Here is a 17,471-nt window from a genome sequence, read left to right on the forward strand (position 1 = left end):
CAACCAGTTTTCTAAGGGATCGAAAGCTCAACTATTCAGGTGACGCCTACGATATCCTAGATGATAAGATCCGTTACTTTCTCGATGCCTGCCTCACAGCTAGCATCAAACCGTCACAATTCCACGCTTTGCTCTCAAATATCCTCACGAAGAGAGCAAAGAACTTCTTCGTGCATCAAGTCAGCCGCGATTCAACGTTCGCGGAGATGTATCAGAAGATGAAGCAGCACTTTGATACGGAAGTCAATAGGCAACAGTATCACACTGACTGGACCTCGATCAATTTCACACAGCTTCGGAAGGAATCTCCGAGAAGCCTCTCTGTGAAATCCTCCAGGCTCTTCTTGACAAATTGCAGCTATGCCAGAGAGCTCTTGGGAATAGCTATGGCGGCGAAGACCAGCTAATTTCAACGACAATTCGAGCATGCCGTGGCGTGCCTGAATTAGAATTCGCCCTCTTCGTGCCGGCTAAGACCTTCGAGGGACTATCTTCACAGCTAAGATCGTCACTCACAACCGTCAGCCAAAGACAGCCCGGACAGCCCAGTCAATATCTTCAAGATCAAGACCAATTCTTTACTGACCGCCGCTATCAGCACCCCGCTGACAAAAGGAAGAAGTGGACGAAGCGCTGCTACGTCTGCGGCAAAGAAGGCTGTTTTTCAACGAAGCATCCGGATGACGAGAGAAAGAGGGCCAAGGAAAGATATCTTCGAGAACGAGGATTTCACGGCCAGAAGTCATCTTCCCGTCCATTTACTACGTTCCTTGCCGATTACGAAGGGGACCCAGATGAAGATCAGACCTCTGATTCTGCTGACGATGACTCTGACGATCAAAGCGATAGCTTCTTTGCAGCTGCCTTCCTATCTAATAGAGCTTTTCGCCACCGCATTCACACCGTCGAGGAGAATCGATATGCGAGGAATCACAGCATTTCTTGCTCGATCGCTACAACCGGACCTCTTTCCAAGGGATCCTGCCTGACACGGGTGCAGCGAAGATATCTACAGCTGGGATCGACCAATTCCGCGCGCTCCAACGAGAGATGCCGACGGTCCAGCTACGGAAGAATGCGACGATCGCAACGGTCAGATTCGGTGGAAACGAGCCGACGAACACGATCGGGATCACAACAGTCATCACCCCGATTGGAGAAGTCGTTTTCCACGTTATCAATATGTCAACGCCCTTCTTGCTATGCCTCAAGGATATGGACCGTCTCGGTGCCTATCTCAACAACGTCACGAACGAATTGATCTGCGGCGATAAGAGGATTCCGATCGTACGCAAATGGGGTCATCCGTGGTTCTTCCTACGGAAGGATGAAGCCGCTATTGCCTTCCTATCCGAAGCCGAGCTTCGGCGCCTACACACTCGCTTTGGCCACCCGTCAGTACACAAGCTACATAAGCTACTGACAAGCGCTGGGCATGATGTTGAATTCGAAGCAATCGCGATGATCCGAAAATTCTGTCATTTTGCCAGATCAAGGCAGACGCACCGCGCAGGTTCAAATTCACGTTAAAGGATAACTGCGATTTCAACTACGAATTGATCGTCGATGTAATGCATCTTGACAGCCGGCCAGTCCTTCATGCCGTTGACCTAGCAACCTCTTTCCAAGCCGGACGATTTCTTCAGAATATATCGGCTAAAGAGACGTGGGAAGCACTCAAATTGTGTTGGATTGACACATACCTAGGCCCTCCAGATGTTATCACGCACGACGCTGGTACGAATTTTGCCTCCTCTGAGTTCCAAGCAGAAGCGAAGCTGCTAGGAATAACCTGTCACCGCGCCCGTCGAAGCCCACTGGTCAATTGGCAAGGTGGAGAGATATCACGCCCCGATTCGAAGGGCATACGAGATCTTGAAAGCCGAGCTAAAAACAGCATCAGCTGAGTCGTTGCTTCAAATGGCCTTCAAATCCGTCAATGATACCGCCGGACCTGACGGTCTAGTGCCCACACTACTAGTCTTTGGTGCCTACCCTCGGATAACGATGGATTCGCCGCCTTCTGCTTCCGCGATCACACGTGCGAAAGCCGTGACGAAAGCTATGGCAGAGCTACGCAAGCTTGTAGCTAAAAGGAAGGTCAATGACGCCCTCAATGCCCGTAATGGGCCCAACTCGATTGAGAAGATGCCACTATCATTGCCGCTTGGTAGTGAAGTTCGAGTATTTCGTGAGAAAGGAGGATGGAAAGGCCCATACAAGGTCCTAGCTGTGACAGACACAGAAGTCACAGTTGAGCTAGACAACGGGCCAGCTAAATTTCGCAGCACGGCTGTCCAGCCCTACTTTCGCCACCCGGATTCGCAGCAGCAACGAAGTCACGATGTTCTACAGCAGCCACACGCTGACAATCAGACTGCTGACAATCAGGCTGATAGCATCAACGTTGAGACCGAAGTGCCTAAGCCATTCGAATATCCCGAGCCGGAAAGACCACGCAGACGCGGCAGACCAAGAAAAGTCCTCGAGATCAGCAGCAATACGATACCTTCGTTCCTTCTAGTTATTTCCTTAGTCTTAGCCCTTTTCGTTACCTCGATCTCAATTTTCACCCGCTAATATGTTTCTATCGCATAAGGAGTGCGCCGCCCTCGACCTTGCCGTAAAGTTACGTGCAGAGAAGAAAATCACTACCGCCGGACGACCGTTTGAAGCCTCTGATGACCTCGAAATCACGAACCTGCTAGGCGCAGGCGTCATCGTGCCCGAACGATACGATATGAATAAGCATGGAAAACACAGGCTATTCAAGTCACGAATGGTCCGGGAGGTCAAAGGCAAGAACACTGCTACACCGTACGAGAAGTCTCGTCTTGTGGTACAAGGATATGGTGACGACGAGAAGCGTGAGATCCTCACGCAGGCTCCAACAATCTCCCGTCCTGCCCAGCGGGTAGTACTCGCTCTTTCCCTTTCCTTTGCTCTTTGAAGATGTCTCTTGCTATCCGAGACATTACGATGGCCTATACGCAGGCATCGACCACTTTGAATCGCACTATCCTCATCTCTTTGCCACACGAATTAAAGAGAGATACCCAGGGGAACCATCCTTCGTGTGGTCAAGCCATTGTACGGAATCGCTGAAGCAGGCGCTCATTGGTTCAATACGTATCATGAGCATCACCGCATCAAGCTACAGATGGAGCCGTCAACGTTTGATCCATGTTTAATGATAACGACCGCAGAGATCAACGTCACGACCGCAGAGACCAACGCGGATACCGCACTTCAGGTTAATGCCTTCGGCGTTGCCGCGCTTCAGACTGATGATACGTTATTGGTAGGCACAACAACATTCCTGCAACGTGAAGACCGCGAGCTATGCTTCCAAGCCAAGCCAAAGAAGACCCTACGAGAAGGCGATACCTGTGATTTCAACGGCAGCCTCATTGCTCTAGAGAAGGGCTATCTTCTAGTCATGCAGAAAGGTCAGGTCAACAACCTCAAAATTATCGATCTATCCACGGAAGATCGGGCCCAACGATACGTGGAACAACGTGCCCGTGGCGCCTATATAGCCTCAATTTGTCAACCAGAGGCTAGCTTCGATTATTCAATCGCGGCACAATCACAAGATCCAACCGCGGAGGATTTTCAGGCGTTGAATAAACGGATCCAATGGCAGATCGACAATCCACAAAGAGGCCTTCGATTTGTCCCAATAGGTCTAGAAGCAGCAAAGGTCTTCGTCTTCACAGACGGATCATTCGCCAACAACAAGGACTTAAGCTCTCAGATCGGATTCGTTATAATCATTGCAACCGAGACTAAGTCAGATGAGTCATTCACGATCCACGGAAACCTGATCCATTGGAGCTCGACGAAGTGCAAGAGAGTCACCCGCAGCGTCTTGGCTTCTGAGATATATGGATTAGCTTCAGGCTTCGATTTGGCATATGTGATCACAGAGACGATCAACCAGATCACAAACCGCCTTGGATTGCCGCAAATCCCGCTCGTGGTGTGTACGGATTCGTATAGCCTATACGAGTGCCTCGTGAAGCTTGGCACTACGACGGAGAAACGCCTGATGATCGATATCATGGCGTTGAGGCAAGCGTACGAACAGAGAGACATCACAAGCATCCGTTGGATCAATGGTGCGGACAACCCGGCTGATGCAATGACGAAGCTATCTCCGAACGGAGCCTTGACCCGATTCGTCAACGACAACGAGATCACGATCCGGCTTGAAGGTTGGGTTCAAAGGAAGGAAGATATGACGATTGAAGAGGCGATTAACGATTGACGATTTCCTTGGTTATTTCCCCTATTATCTGATGCGTTTGCTTCGACTTTAAAAGAGCTGCCAGTGTCTGATCATTTGTACGATAGAGCGCACATCGCAGAAGGATATCACGTGCGTCATCAGGGAACAACGATTACCCGCACACACACACACAACCTATCAAACCTCACCGCATGGTCTAGATAGAAAAAGAATAACAAGAACAACATGATCACCGATCAAAGACCCAACTGAGCCTCAGTTAGCCTATCCACACCGACTGTTGTTAGTATAGTTACCCGTCGGTAGAGGCGGCACCTCGAAATTGTCGAAACCCTATCGCACCTATTGGGTTTCCTGTTCAAATAGTCAAAGAACGGACAGAAATGGTGCGCGATTCGGTGACAGGGCTAAGGGCGCGCTCAGCGCGAGCCGCAGCATCCTGGTGGGGTGGCCGACCATACTGGCGGACATGGCCATGACCCTCCTGATGATGTTGTTCGTCACCCTGCCCTCGATCTCGAACTCGGCCGCGTACGAGACCCCGGTGTCGTTGGTGTACATCCTGGCGATCATGTTGATCCTCACCCACTCGTCGGTGTACTGGTGCTTCATGTCGATCGTGTATCTGATCTCCTTCATGTCGACGATGTAGGTCGGGTCCTTGATGATCCCGCTGAACCCGTGCTCGACCGAGTAGGCCAGCGTGTACCCGGGCGCGATCCTGGTCTTGATCTTGGGCACCTTGACGACCATCTCGCCGTTCGACCTCTTCCTCACCCTCGCGTTCCCGTCCTTCCCCACGCCCGTCCACCAGGTGCAGCCCACCTCCCTGATCCTCCTCTTGGACGCGCTCGCGAACATGCCTCTGTCCATCTTGATGTACATGAGCTCGGCCAGGTCCTTGTCCAGCCTGATCTCCAGCTCCTTGACCGGAATCGGGGAGACGGACTCGATGATCACCATGTTGGGGCTGGGGTACGACAACGACTCCATCGTCATACTGCTGTCCGTCTCGGTGATCGAGGTCACTGAGCTGACCCTGGCCATGATGGAGCTGAAGATGGTGTCCGGGTCCCTGCACTTGCACAAGACCGGCTCCGGGGGCTCGTCCAAGCCTATCCTCCTGTGCTCGAACCTGGCCTTGGTCGGGTCCTTGCTCTCCCCGCAGATCTTGCAGATGTGGCTGTTGTCCATCGTGTGCGCGAATATGTGCCCAGGCACGGTCGTGGAGGTGTTCCAACAGCGTCGCCGACTTCCTCATGATGTCGGTGCCATACGAGACAGGCATCACCCAGTTGACCATGCACACCGGCCCGATCGGCTAGACGAGGCGTCATCACCACCCTCACCATGTGCATGGTCGTGCAGAACGCCTGCGTCGAGTGCGGGGTCGTGATGAAGTCCAAGATCGAGATGTGCCCGGAGAGTAGAGGCATCATGCTGTGCATCAACACGGTTGAGCTGCTGGACGAGCTCAGCAAGACGGTCAACATGGACGTCGCGATGGTCGACACCAGGAAGTTCATGAATGTGGTCGTGGTCAAGAACAGGTTCCTGGGCCACGTGTGCTAGATCAACACGGACATCATACGGCTTCGACTCGTTGTCCTCGTGATGGACATCGTCACAAGACGAACACCTCAGGCTCATGACGCCGGTGTCGCGGTCGGAACAGCAAGCCGAAAACCCACATGAACACAACTGAGCCCAGCACCAGGTACATCCACATCGAGAGGATCAAGACCCGAACACCACCATGGACACCACCATCTTCATGTGCGCGGACGGCCCCGTGAGGATGGTCAGGCGCGACGACCAGCACCTGACGTGGCACAAGATGGGGAACCAGTCCCCTGCCGCGGGCGAGATGATCCTCTCGGTCATACCCATGACCTCGATCACCGTCGAGACCCTCGTCTCGTTGGTGGGGCCGAACACGCTCAGGGCCGTCATGCTGTACATGCTCGACTGGGTGAACAGGAACGGCTCCAGGACCCTGGACATGTACACGATCCTCCACATCTCCACCAGGATGAAGATGGTCACGGACACCAACACGAGCAGGGAGACGAAGACCGCCCTGTTCGAGAAGAACCTCATGGAGGCCGACGTGATGAGAAACCAGATTATGTTCGTAAACCCGACTGTCATCCCCGGGTAGATGACGACCATCTGCACCAACGAGCCCATGTACCTGGTGGCGGCTGGCAGGCACATGGATACGATGAAGTACAACGAGATGATCGCGAAGATGACCTCGCTCATGGAGCTGGTGATGAACTCGGAGGCGGTCGAGGTTGCGCTCTTGTTCCTGTGCAGCGACAGGGATATGTTGATGACCTACACCGGCGACATGGACCTGAAGTGGTACAGCTCCGGCTACACCGACAGGCTCAGGAGCGCCCGCACGATGAGCGTCAGGTCCATGGACTCGGACACCATCAAGACCATGGTGTCGATCCTGGGCCCCGGGCCGTTCTGCATGATGCTGGCGCTCGAGACCATGGCCATCGAGGCGGGCAACCCGGCGCACCTGGACGCGTACACCATCTTCGCCGTGGGCCTGCAGGTGAAGGCGGTGGAGATCTGGCCCAGCTCCAACATCATGAGGATGGGCATGTACGCCCAGTTCAAGGCGGTCGCGGACAGCCTGAGCAACGAGGTCCTGCGCCTGTCGCCGACGTAGGCGCCGGTGACCATGCTGACGAGCACGCCCAAAAGCCACATCGACACGATCCCGAGCGTGACGGGGAACTGCCAGATCCACACCGACATGTACTGCATCACGATCCTCATCGTCGGTGCTGGAGACGGAGCACGTGTCCCTAGCAGCACACCCGCATCTACGCGATGGTCATCATGGGCAACAACACCTGCACGATCAAGTTCGTGTGCTCGGACGGGCACCGGGTCCTGGCCCTGGGCCCCAACATGGAGCCGGTGTGGCTCAGGTACGACCTCAACACGGTCATCAACTACGAGTACACGATCGAGAACATGACCATGACCTCGTTCACCACCATAGTGTCGGCCGTCGACTTGAGGGTGTTCGCCGACATGCTCATGACGGTGCTCCCGAGCGGCAGGTTGAGCGGAACCCTGAGCGCGTTCGAGATCGTCTACGTGTGCGCGAAGATGGGGATGTTGAGGAACGAGGTGACCACCCAGGAGGCCAGGAAGTACGTGTACATGGGCTTGATGAAGGAGGCCGTCATGTTGAAGGACAGGTCCACGGGCATAACCGGGATCAAGAGGATGGACACCAGCGCCGTCCTGAACAACACCGGGACCACCTCCGAGGCCACGCCCGAGCTCGAGCCCGAGACCAAGCGCCCGTCCCCGTCCGAGGTCGACGACATGCGGACGACCACCGTCAAGAGCGCGAACAGCAAGGAGGACAAGAAGAGCAAGAGGAAGATCGCCAGGATGGACTCCCCCGTCGAGGACCCCATGCAGCGCGAGGCCGAGCTGGTCGACCCGTACGACGAGCCGTACGAGGTGCTGCGCGAGGACTCCACGTACTAGTCGAAAACTGCACAGCACCATCAACAGCATCATGAACCAGAACATCGACGACAGGCCGTTCACCATCAGGAGGGTGGCCAAGCCCGGCTCCTCCATCACCACCGCGCCCATGGTGGTGTCGTGCACCTGGTCCATGCTGGACACCGACAACATCTACAGGTACGTGTGCAAGTCCGAGGACCTGATCTCGATCACCGGCTGCATCGACCACAAGACCGAGGGCTGCAAGGGCCACCACATGAAGGACCAGAACGACACCGCCTGGCTGATCCCGTTCGGGTTCGCCACCGGGGACGAGCTGAGGTACAGCGACGCCGGGATGATCAACACCGCCGTCTGCGCCGGGGACAAGACCGCCGAGGACGTCATGGAGTACTGCTTCTCCAGAATCAAGGGCAAGAGGGGGATCCTGCGCAAGATGTGCAACTCTACCAGGCCCACCAACACCATGAGGTGCGTGGAGTCCCCCATGAAGCCGAACCCGAACGACCCGATGTCCGACCAGCTGGGCCACATCGCCATGCCGAACGAGTTCTTCGACAAGGGCAAGTTTCTGTTCATGACCAAGGACGGCAGGTTTGAGATGACCAGGATGAAGGAGGGGGACCTGGTGGCGTACGGGAGGTGCCCGTCGCAGGGGGTCGACAGCGCCTTGCCGATGAAGGTCAGGAGGACCCTCGAGGGCGAGTTCTCCACCAGGGTGCCGCTCGACGTCTGCAAGATGAACAACACCGACTTCGACGGCGACGAGGCCTGGGTGTACAAGATGGCGTCCGGGGACGCGATCAAGGAGATGGAGATGGCCTGGGACAGGGTCTGGGTCAAGGAGGGCCGCACGAGCATCTACTCCAACCTGGTCAGGGTCGTCAACGAGGCCGGCGGGGACCCCAGCATCGACCCGGCGATGTACACCACCATGCCCCTCGAGGACATGATCAGCCACCCGGGCGGGGAGATGTACGACCTCCTGATGTTGAAGCCGCGCAACTGGAACGTGATGGGCAAGACCACCTTCGAGGACACCTACTGGCACAGCTGGGTGGAGAGGTCCATGGACGGCATCGTCAACTCGATGATGAGCAAGTACGGGATCGGGGAGCCGTACGTGCAGATGCGCGACGCCATGATGATGGGCACCACCGTGATCAGGGACAAGAAGTTCATCAGAGTCAGGACCATGGACCCGCAGCCGGTGCCGGCCGTGTTGGCCACGGAGGGGATGGGGTTCGGCAGCTGCGCCTCCGCCTTGACGAAGATGACCGCCAGCTTGTACCAGAGGGAGATCGACGCCGCCAAGCACGGCAAGGACTCGGGGAAGACCACCGCCGTCGAGACGCTGCTGAAGACCAGCGACCACTGCTTCGGGTTCGTGAACGAGGGCGGGCCGCCGAGGGTGAAGATGATGACCATCACCGACGCCACGAGGACCACCTTGCCGTACACATTCGAGACACTAGCCGAGGTCAGAGGCAACAGGAAAATGGGGGAAGAGCGGTTGAGCTCCTGAGGCCTGATAATGTTTCCGTCGATTCATCGAAGAGAAAGATGAATTCGGACAATGCATGGCATGGTACAGTCAAACGCATAAAACAGGACTAGAAAATATGTGTAGCCATATTGAAGACTTAGGTACGCAATGGGTGGGTGGTCAAGATTTGGCGTTTGGCAAGAGAGCAAGTGGCTGGCTGCCTTGTCTAACAGCATTCAACCCCGGCAGGGCGATTGCTCTGCTACTGTACTGTACATACTGTACCGTGTTCTGTGAATGTTGGCTATGCGACGCAGTTGGGATTCCTACATCCGTAAATCTTCTTTTGGCTCCGAACACCTTGGCCTGGAACTTCACATAGTGTAAACTATTGTCATCAATTGACCACCTTCACACAGGACACATCTAGGCTAGGGATGTCCGTGTGAGTCTGGAAACGCAGTCCGAAACCTCCGGGCTACTCATCTGTCGCAGGCTGAGTCCTATCTGTCAAACGATATTCCGCCCTTGCTGCTTTATCTTTTTATAGACCAATAATGCCCGAAGGCCTTGCTGCAGAGGCGGCGCGGATTTAAAGAGCAGGTCCAGGCGGCGGAGATGTCCCCACTTTACGGGGTAGAGCTGTGCCCGCAGACACGACACGTTTTCCCTACGACACGTTTTCCCCTAGGCGACACGTTTGCCCTGAGCGACACGTTTGCCCCGAGCGACGACCACTGGCGACCTCTTCCCCTCAACGACTGTCGCGAAAGAGAGAGCAAAAGTGGGCATAAAAGTGGATAGAGGGACTTTCGAAGGTCGAGTATCATCCGATCAGAGGGTATGTGAAAATGCATGTGTAACCAAGCCGGGCACAGCCCGTGACATGGTCTAACTATGTTACGTAGACTTGCCGGTATAGTTCGGGCCAAGCAGGCGAACAATTTACACTCTAGCGGTCTAGCCCCCCTAGACGAGTCGATCACACTAGGGGGCTGTCACGCGCTTCGTTGTTGTTCTCGTGGATAAGGGGTATACCAAAGTGAGATTTTGCGAGACGCCTGATTTGTTTCGCGCCGCGGACGAACGATGTCCTTTGCGGGGGCGCAGCGAAAGCCCAGGTAAGGTGATCTGCCCTCTCCAGCAACAGACTGATATGTTTTAGCCAGGGTTTTCCCAGCCAAAGTCCTTCCTTGTCAGCTACAGATGAGACGAAGCAGAAGACCCGAAGAATTTCTTCGGTTCCCCAGCTATCCCTTGCCTTGAGCAAGACGTTGATAGTTCCTTTTGTGTCAATCCGGCTATGGTCTGCCGTTTCAGGTTCCTCCAACGTTGGTTCCACTCGCTGCCAATCACGTTGAGTGAGCAGCCTTGGAGAGATCAGGTTGTAGTGGCTGCCTTGATCAAGCAAAGCCAACCATGTTTTGGACCACCGGCCATCCTGTCGCAACTGGTAGGGTATCCAGTTCTCACCGCTCTGAGACAGGAGCCGGTGTGGTTCCTAATCCTTATCCTCCGGTTCTTGTTGAATCCTTCGTATCCCATTGGCACCCGTAACCGGGTCGGAGTGACGGGCCGTAGTGTGTCTGCCGTCACCGCATCGTTTGCAATCAGGCTCGGTGCACTTTGGTCGTATATGACCGAGCTTCCCGCATTTGAAACAGGCGCCAGGCTTATCCTTCCTTGACGATGCATCCTCTTCACCATTCGCTTCTGTCGACCTCGGATCACCGGCGCTACGGTTGGGTTGGTAACCCTTGTCATGGAAATCGTCGTCATACTCATGGCCCTTTTCTACCAAGTCGTTCCACGATTTGGGGTAGTTTTGTGATCGAAAGATATCCTTGATATCTTTGTTACAGCATAACAAAAACATCTCAATGCGTAGCCAGTCATGAACAGTTTGAGGGAACTCGCTTTCAATCGCACGATATTGCCGAAAGAAGTCCCGGAATGACTGGCCGGGCTTTTGCTTAAGCCTGGTCAGGCTGGTGTATGCATTCCGGGTGCGACCTCGGGGATTGTTGATATTGCTATTTCACGGAGGATGAGCAAAGCTGGCACATAGATCAGGGACTGGAGAACTCTTGTTCCTATCTAATGAGTGGGAATGATTCATCCTTAAATACATCAGTTGTAAGAGTGAGTGGCGCTGCTGCCTGCAGGCAGCAGCTTGCCTAGTGTATACTGCCTGCCAGGCAGTAGCCAGGGAGCGACGATCTTGACAGGGCTGATATCCCCTGTGTGACAATTGCTCCAGAGCCAGTCCTCCATATCTCCCCACGTCATGTTTTCTTCACTTCCATCGAATTTGAGTTGCAGATTGTCTAGGAAATCCCTTCTCAATGTCTGGCTGAGATGGCCGCTGCTAGCCTGATTCTCCTCTGCTCATCCTGGTAGTGGCGGGGGTGCTCCCGAAACACCCACTGAAGGGTTCCGACAAAGGTAGAAAGCTCGGCTGCCGAAGTGCCCTGGAACTGTTGAATCTGTACCTGGTTTTTGTTCTTGGGCTCGTAAATGGGAGAGCGTTCCCGAATCCTTTGCCGCGGTGGTGGGCTATACTCTGGCGACCTGGACCGTCGTCGTGAGCCACGTTCGCCCGATTTTTCTAAGAGGGCGCTCAGGAGCTGCTGTATCTGCTCCCCTTGCCGCCGCGAATGGTCGATCTGCTGATCCAGCTGTTGCCGGATCTCTCCTAGTTCGGTTTGCGTTCCCTGAGCTCCATTGAAGGCCACGTTGGAGGTGGTGGGTTCAGCCTGTTGCCCCACATTCTCACCCCGCTGGAGCCTACCATGCGACTCTTTCTTTTCTTCGCAGCTCCAGCCGCTGCGAGCTGATCTAGCCGTTTTTGTGTCATGATTTTCTTCTGTTCGTCGTCGGCGAAGGTCTTGGTTCAGCCTCGCCGCTATCTGATGGAGATTCCGTTGCATCCGATTCCTCCACAGGGGGAACCTGCGCCGAAGATGGGAATGCTGTCTGTGATGCAGAGTCCGCCACCCAGTGTGGCTAACAATCAATCGAGTTCAATTTCGACCATCGAACTCGATTGATTGAAGGTATGTCCAACTCGATTGAAGCTTGACTTGACCAGTCAATGAGCTTGATTGACAACTTGTCAAGTACTTGATGTACTATACCTAATCCGGTAATTTGTATAGACCTCGAGGTGTCGCAATCCCATGCAAAATCTTGGAAGTAATCCAATTCTTCTGTATCATCTCAGCTTCAACTGTGTCATCGCCGAGGCCGTTGCGCTTGTCGGTGATAAGCTCGCCGCCGTCGGAGAATACGCGCTCTGGCTCTGCGCTCATCGCCGGCGTACTGAAGATGTTAAGGGCAAGTTTGCTGAGAATGGGCCAAACGTGGCGTCGGTCCACCCACCACGCGAGAGGATTCTTAACGTTCATGTCGTCCTTCGACGGCACCTGCTTTATCCAGACCTCCCACTCAGTCTCCACCTTCCTCCTCTTGCCACGGTGTGGTCGATCTGTTGTATGGCCCCAAGCATCGAATTCGTCGTCGATCGTCGGCGAGGAACAAGGAGAAGTCTCGGCCTGGTCGACGTGGTCAGTGGCCACCGTGACTGCGGCGAAGCGATCGTAATATGCAGTTAGCTCCTTCTGTGCTGTCCTTATCCAATCCTCTCGCTTCCACCACTTCGCCCTGAAGTATTCGAATTGGTAGGCTGGGTGGAGAGCGATGGCCATACGGTAGATCGGTGATCGGTCGGTGAGCTCGTAGTACGTGTTGATCTTCGACCATGCAGCGAGCACGCCTGCGGAGTAATAGTGCGGAAGTTCGTCCTTGTTATCAGCATCCATTGCGTGTATCTCTTCTTTGACGCTCTCAAGCTTCGTGAGCAAGAAGTCCATGGCGTAAAGTACTTGCCACACCGAGCCTTGGCCGCCCTCGTTGCCCTCGCCATCTGCACGGCATTGTAGTCGCTTCGTGAGTCGCTCGAAGGGCTGCAGGAGCCTATAGAAGAGCTCAAGCTCGTGCCAATCAGCCTCGGTGAGGAAGTCATTCTTGTGCTTGTCGTTTTATCTGGAGGCTTCCACTGCGCCTGGTAAAGATCGATGGCAGGCCGACACTTAAGAGCACGCTCGATCATGTAGAACGTCGCGTTCCATCGAATGCCACCGTCACTGAGGAGCACGCCGACGAACAGCATGCCGTCGCTTGTCTTCGTGACGCGCATGCGAGCTCTCAACTGCTCACGGCGTGCGTCGTTTCGATTAATGTAGACAACGAGGTTATGCAGCCTGCCAATGACGCCTTTGAGGGTCCAGAGAGCTACACGCTGCTCCTCCGAAGCCTCAATAAGATTCTTCTCCCACGCGCTGACGCCTTCGCCAAATAAGAGAGCCTTAACGACGAGATTAATAATATGGCCGATACAGCGAATACGGTCTGCTTCTGGATCGATCGAGGAAAAGGAACGCTGTAGCACCTCGAGGCATTTGTCGTTGTCATCAGCGTTATCCATAACGAAGGGGCCGAGCTTCTCGCCGATGCCGTATTGTAGAATTACTGGCTTTACCAGTGCTGCGAGGTCGTCGCCAGTGTGACCGCCATAACGTCGTGGGAAGCCGAGGAGGAGTGTTCGAGGATGGCCTTGGCCATCGACGAATTGTCCGCAAACAGCGATGTACTCTCTGCGATTGTGAGCCCGCCATCCGTCGATCGAGAGGTTGATGGTGCTGAGTGCGGACTGCACAAATTCGATGATGAATGGTAAGCGTGCTGCCATCGAATCCTTCACCCACCGCGAGAGCGTTGAGTGATGCGTTGGCAACAGGCGCGCGAGCGGAGGCTTGCCGTATGTGAGTAAATCAGTGGTCGACTCGTCCGTGACTTCTCGGTAGCTAAGGCGTAGCTTGATGGCCCAGTCAATGAGCTTTTGCTTGTACTCATCCTCATTAAATGGCATGACGAGCTGGAAAACTTCTGCGGCGTTGGTGGCGTCGATATCATCGTCATCGGTGGTCGAATTCGAAGGCCATTTGATCTTGTGGAACTCTAAAAGATGCTGGATTGCGGCTGTCGTCGATTCTGCTGCGAATAACTGACTGGTATACCGCTTCTTGGTACGGCAATCGGCGCATAGGAAGTACTTGTCATTACTATGCTCCAGCTCTGCTCCATATGAATAGATCCACGAGACCTTCACTCGTCTGCCCACGTTCCTCTTGTCCCGTATGCGATACTGTATACCCTTGAGAATCGTGCCATCGTGCCGCCGAAGCACGCCCCAGTCAATTGGGAACGACAGAGAATGTGGAGGGCAGGTAGACCGATGGAGAGGTTGCTCCACGCCTGACGTTTGCTCGGTTGACGGTATCGGCTCGTTTAGATCGGTAGATTGCCTCGAGGAAGACGTCACAGATAAGCTTCGCGTACTTGACGACCGGCTTGGGCCCCAAAACGCGTGTAGCGACATCATAACGCGTCGATTCGACGCGTTGTGGATAGCGGCTTGGTGGAGCAGGAGTAGGGTTCCACTTCGCCTGGGTGAAAATCTCAGTGGGGGCAATGCGCTAAGCTATTTTACGTTCCATAACCGCACAACGGCCCCACAATGGGCAAAGTACGTCGATTCTAAGCAATGTAATTGGCCAATTTCGCACCGGTCCAGGGTAGTCATCTCCTCTTAATTATTGACATCAAGTACTTGACAACTTGACACTCTTGCAACTTGATTGATTGACGACAGCTATTAAACTTGACTTGAGAACTTGACTTGACGGGAAGTCAAACTTGATTGAGACTTGTCAAGTTCGAGCTTGATTGTTAGCCACACTGCCGCCACCTGAGATTGGTGCATGTGGCGCTCCACTGCTCTGGCCAGTTCTGGAGGAAGCTGCGATAAGTCCATGATTCAAGCCGGTCCCGTTCAACGGTCTCTGTGCCCTAAAGGGGAGAGAGATCAAACTGTAAGGCGCACACAACTAGACAGAGAGTGAGGAACGGGGGTCAATCATTCAATTCATTGATCTCTGAAGATCCCATAAAATCCCGAGAATAGGCACCCTTCTTATATTATAGCATCCTCCGTTTCCTGACGGCCTACTCCGAGACATCTCGGAGGTATTCCTTCTCCAAGCGCGTGACAAACATACTTAATCAGCATGTTTCCCCATATAGTGACAATATAATAATGTAATTGTTCTTATGATTACGTTGGCGGCGACGGATGGCTCCTCGTCATCCCACCTTTTGTCGCGGCAGGCTAGCCTAGGCCTGCAGCTTGCCTCTCATGTTGACGAGGGGGCATGGAAAGCTCGCTTTGTTGACTGGGTCATAGTCGAAGACGTCACATTTCGACAGGCATCCAGCGAGCGGCTTCGGTGGCCCATAGCGAACGGTGTGGAGCTGGCAAGCCAGCTACTGCCGGAGCATCACACCACGGTGTGTTCATGGATCCGCCAAACCTTTGAATCCCGGCGGCACATAATTGCCAAGCTTGTCAAGGATGCGAGGAGCTCAATTCACCTTAGGTTTGACCTCTGGACTGCTTCCAACGGGTTTCACTATGTCGGCATTGTCGGCCACTTTGTTGACAAGAATGGCAGAAAGCGTGATGTCCTCCTTGGACTGCCACGCCTAGTCGGTCCACACTCCGGTGAGAATATTGCGCCTCATGTGAAAGAAGTAATCGATAAATACGAAATGGGCGCCAAGCTTGGATATTTCATGCTCGATAACGCGGACAGCAACGATACTTGCCTTCAAACGCTTGCTCAATGGTTCCCAATGGACGTTGGCCGACGTCGGCTGCGCTGCATAGGCCATATTATCAACCTGGTCGTGCGAGCCGTCATTTTCGGCTCAAACGTTAGCAGATTCGAGGCGGAGCTTCGTGGCGCGACGGATGAATTCAGTTTCGAAATCTGGGCCAAGAAAGGGGCCATCGGCAGACTCCACAACCTTGCTACCTACATCCGCCGGACGGACCAGCGAAGGCAAGCGCTCCGGCGCTTGCAGACCGAGCTCGCAGGGGACGATGCTATATTTACATTGGAGATTGTTGTTGATGGCAAGACACGCTGGAACTCCATTCACATGATGATTAACCGAGGTTTGCCGGTCTGTCCCTGTCCGTACAGTTAGTCCTTTTGCTGACGCGATATCGAACTATCCAGCGCTCGAGCTGCGCAGCGCCATTGAACTGTATCAATCTCGCTGGCAAAAGCCGAAGAATGATCGCGTCCATCGTGACCTAACGAAAGATTTCCTCGGCGCTGCGGACTGGGCGGAACTGGAGCGCTTCCACAACTTCCTGAAGCCGTTTTACGTCCTTACAAAGACAATGGAGGGCAACGCCAACAATGCTAGCGCAGAGGGCGGGCACGGCGCGGTGTGGGAGACCCTCAAGACAATGGACTATCTGTTTGTCAAGTTCAAGCAGGCGGCGGAGGAAACTCGATTCGAGGAGCCCTCCCATTTTAAGTCGGGCATCGACTGCGGGTGGAGGAAGCTCGAGGACTACTACGTCAAAACAGACCGTACTCCTGTGTACCGAGCCGCCCTAGCACTCCATCCATCGTATGGGTACGACTACTTCGAGCGGCATTGGAAAAGTGCGATGAATAGGCCGCAATGGTATAGCGACATGCAGTCCGCTGTGGGTAGCCTATTCGACGAATACGCGCGACAGGCCGAAGTCGAAACTCAAGCTCAAGCGGGACTTCTGGAAGGCGATGTTCAGATTGAGGCTGAGGTCAACGACTACAGTTCCTTTGGGAAGAGGTCGATCCGCTCATTGAACACACAACGAAAGAAGGTCAAGGCAGTGACCGAGCTGGACATATTCCAGACGCGGCCAATCTACGCCCACGATCTCGACGTGGCAGACCCCCTTGAATGGTGGAACAGACATCAATTGGAATATCCGGTCTTGTACAGGATGGCACTGGATCTGTTCTCAATTCCTGGTATGAGTGCTGAGTGCGAGAGGGTGTTCAGTCAGGCGAAGAAGATGATTACGGACGAACGCAATCGCCTGGCGCCTGAGGCAGTCGAGGCAGATCAACTTCAAAAGCAGTGGCTATTGAGAGGTCTGGTGTAAATACGGTAGTAGTGCTGCTTAAAAACGCAACGCATGTTACCGACTTGCTGCATTCACCAACTCGGGCAGAACCTCGGGATGTACCAGCTGGATCAGTGCCACGCAGTACCCTCTCTATTTTGATCCTTCCTTTTATCACTACGATAGCTGCTTTGCGT

At 54.2% G+C, this 17,471-nt stretch overlaps 5 protein-coding genes across 5 annotated transcripts; 3 read left to right on the plus strand and 2 right to left on the minus strand.

Annotated features, from left to right (window-relative positions):
- Positions 1–1,050: 1,050 nt before the first annotated feature.
- Positions 1,051–4,270, plus strand: HRG_01444 (uncharacterized protein; the record flags this gene model as incomplete). Its single annotated transcript, XM_044859915.1, has 10 exons — positions 1,051–1,287; positions 1,491–1,568; positions 1,834–1,987; positions 2,246–2,481; positions 2,543–2,798; positions 2,847–2,867; positions 3,207–3,524; positions 3,597–3,792; positions 3,838–3,986; positions 4,080–4,270. 10 exons carry the CDS (start codon positions 1,051–1,053, stop codon positions 4,268–4,270), a joined length of 1,836 nt encoding a protein of 611 aa, XP_044726315.1.
- A 348-nt stretch (positions 4,271–4,618) lies between these two features.
- Positions 4,619–5,446, minus strand: HRG_01445 (uncharacterized protein; the record flags this gene model as incomplete). The annotated part of the gene is made up of 1 exon (XM_044859916.1): positions 4,619–5,446. One exon carries the CDS (start codon positions 5,444–5,446, stop codon positions 4,619–4,621), a length of 828 nt encoding a protein of 275 aa, XP_044726316.1.
- Positions 5,447–7,808: 2,362 nt separating this feature from the next.
- HRG_01446 (uncharacterized protein) lies at positions 7,809–9,284 on the plus strand (the record flags this gene model as incomplete). Its single annotated transcript, XM_044859917.1, has 1 exon — positions 7,809–9,284. The coding sequence occupies one exon, from the start codon at positions 7,809–7,811 to the stop codon at positions 9,282–9,284; it is 1,476 nt and encodes a 491-aa protein (XP_044726317.1).
- A 3,098-nt stretch (positions 9,285–12,382) lies between these two features.
- Positions 12,383–14,175, minus strand: HRG_01447 (transposase-like protein; the record flags this gene model as incomplete). The annotated part of the gene is made up of 2 exons (XM_044859918.1): positions 12,383–13,170; positions 13,335–14,175. The coding sequence occupies 2 exons, from the start codon at positions 14,173–14,175 to the stop codon at positions 12,383–12,385; spliced, it is 1,629 nt and encodes a 542-aa protein (XP_044726318.1).
- A 1,823-nt stretch (positions 14,176–15,998) lies between these two features.
- Positions 15,999–17,313, plus strand: HRG_01448 (transposase-like protein; the record flags this gene model as incomplete). The annotated part of the gene is made up of 2 exons (XM_044859919.1): positions 15,999–16,323; positions 16,388–17,313. 2 exons carry the CDS (start codon positions 15,999–16,001, stop codon positions 17,311–17,313), a joined length of 1,251 nt encoding a protein of 416 aa, XP_044726319.1.
- Positions 17,314–17,471: the final 158 nt, after the last annotated feature.

The sequence above is a fragment of the Hirsutella rhossiliensis genome (assembly GCF_020360975.1).
Source record: "Hirsutella rhossiliensis strain HR02 chromosome Unknown scaffold00001, whole genome shotgun sequence".
Classification (NCBI taxonomy): domain Eukaryota; kingdom Fungi; phylum Ascomycota; class Sordariomycetes; order Hypocreales; family Ophiocordycipitaceae; genus Hirsutella; species Hirsutella rhossiliensis.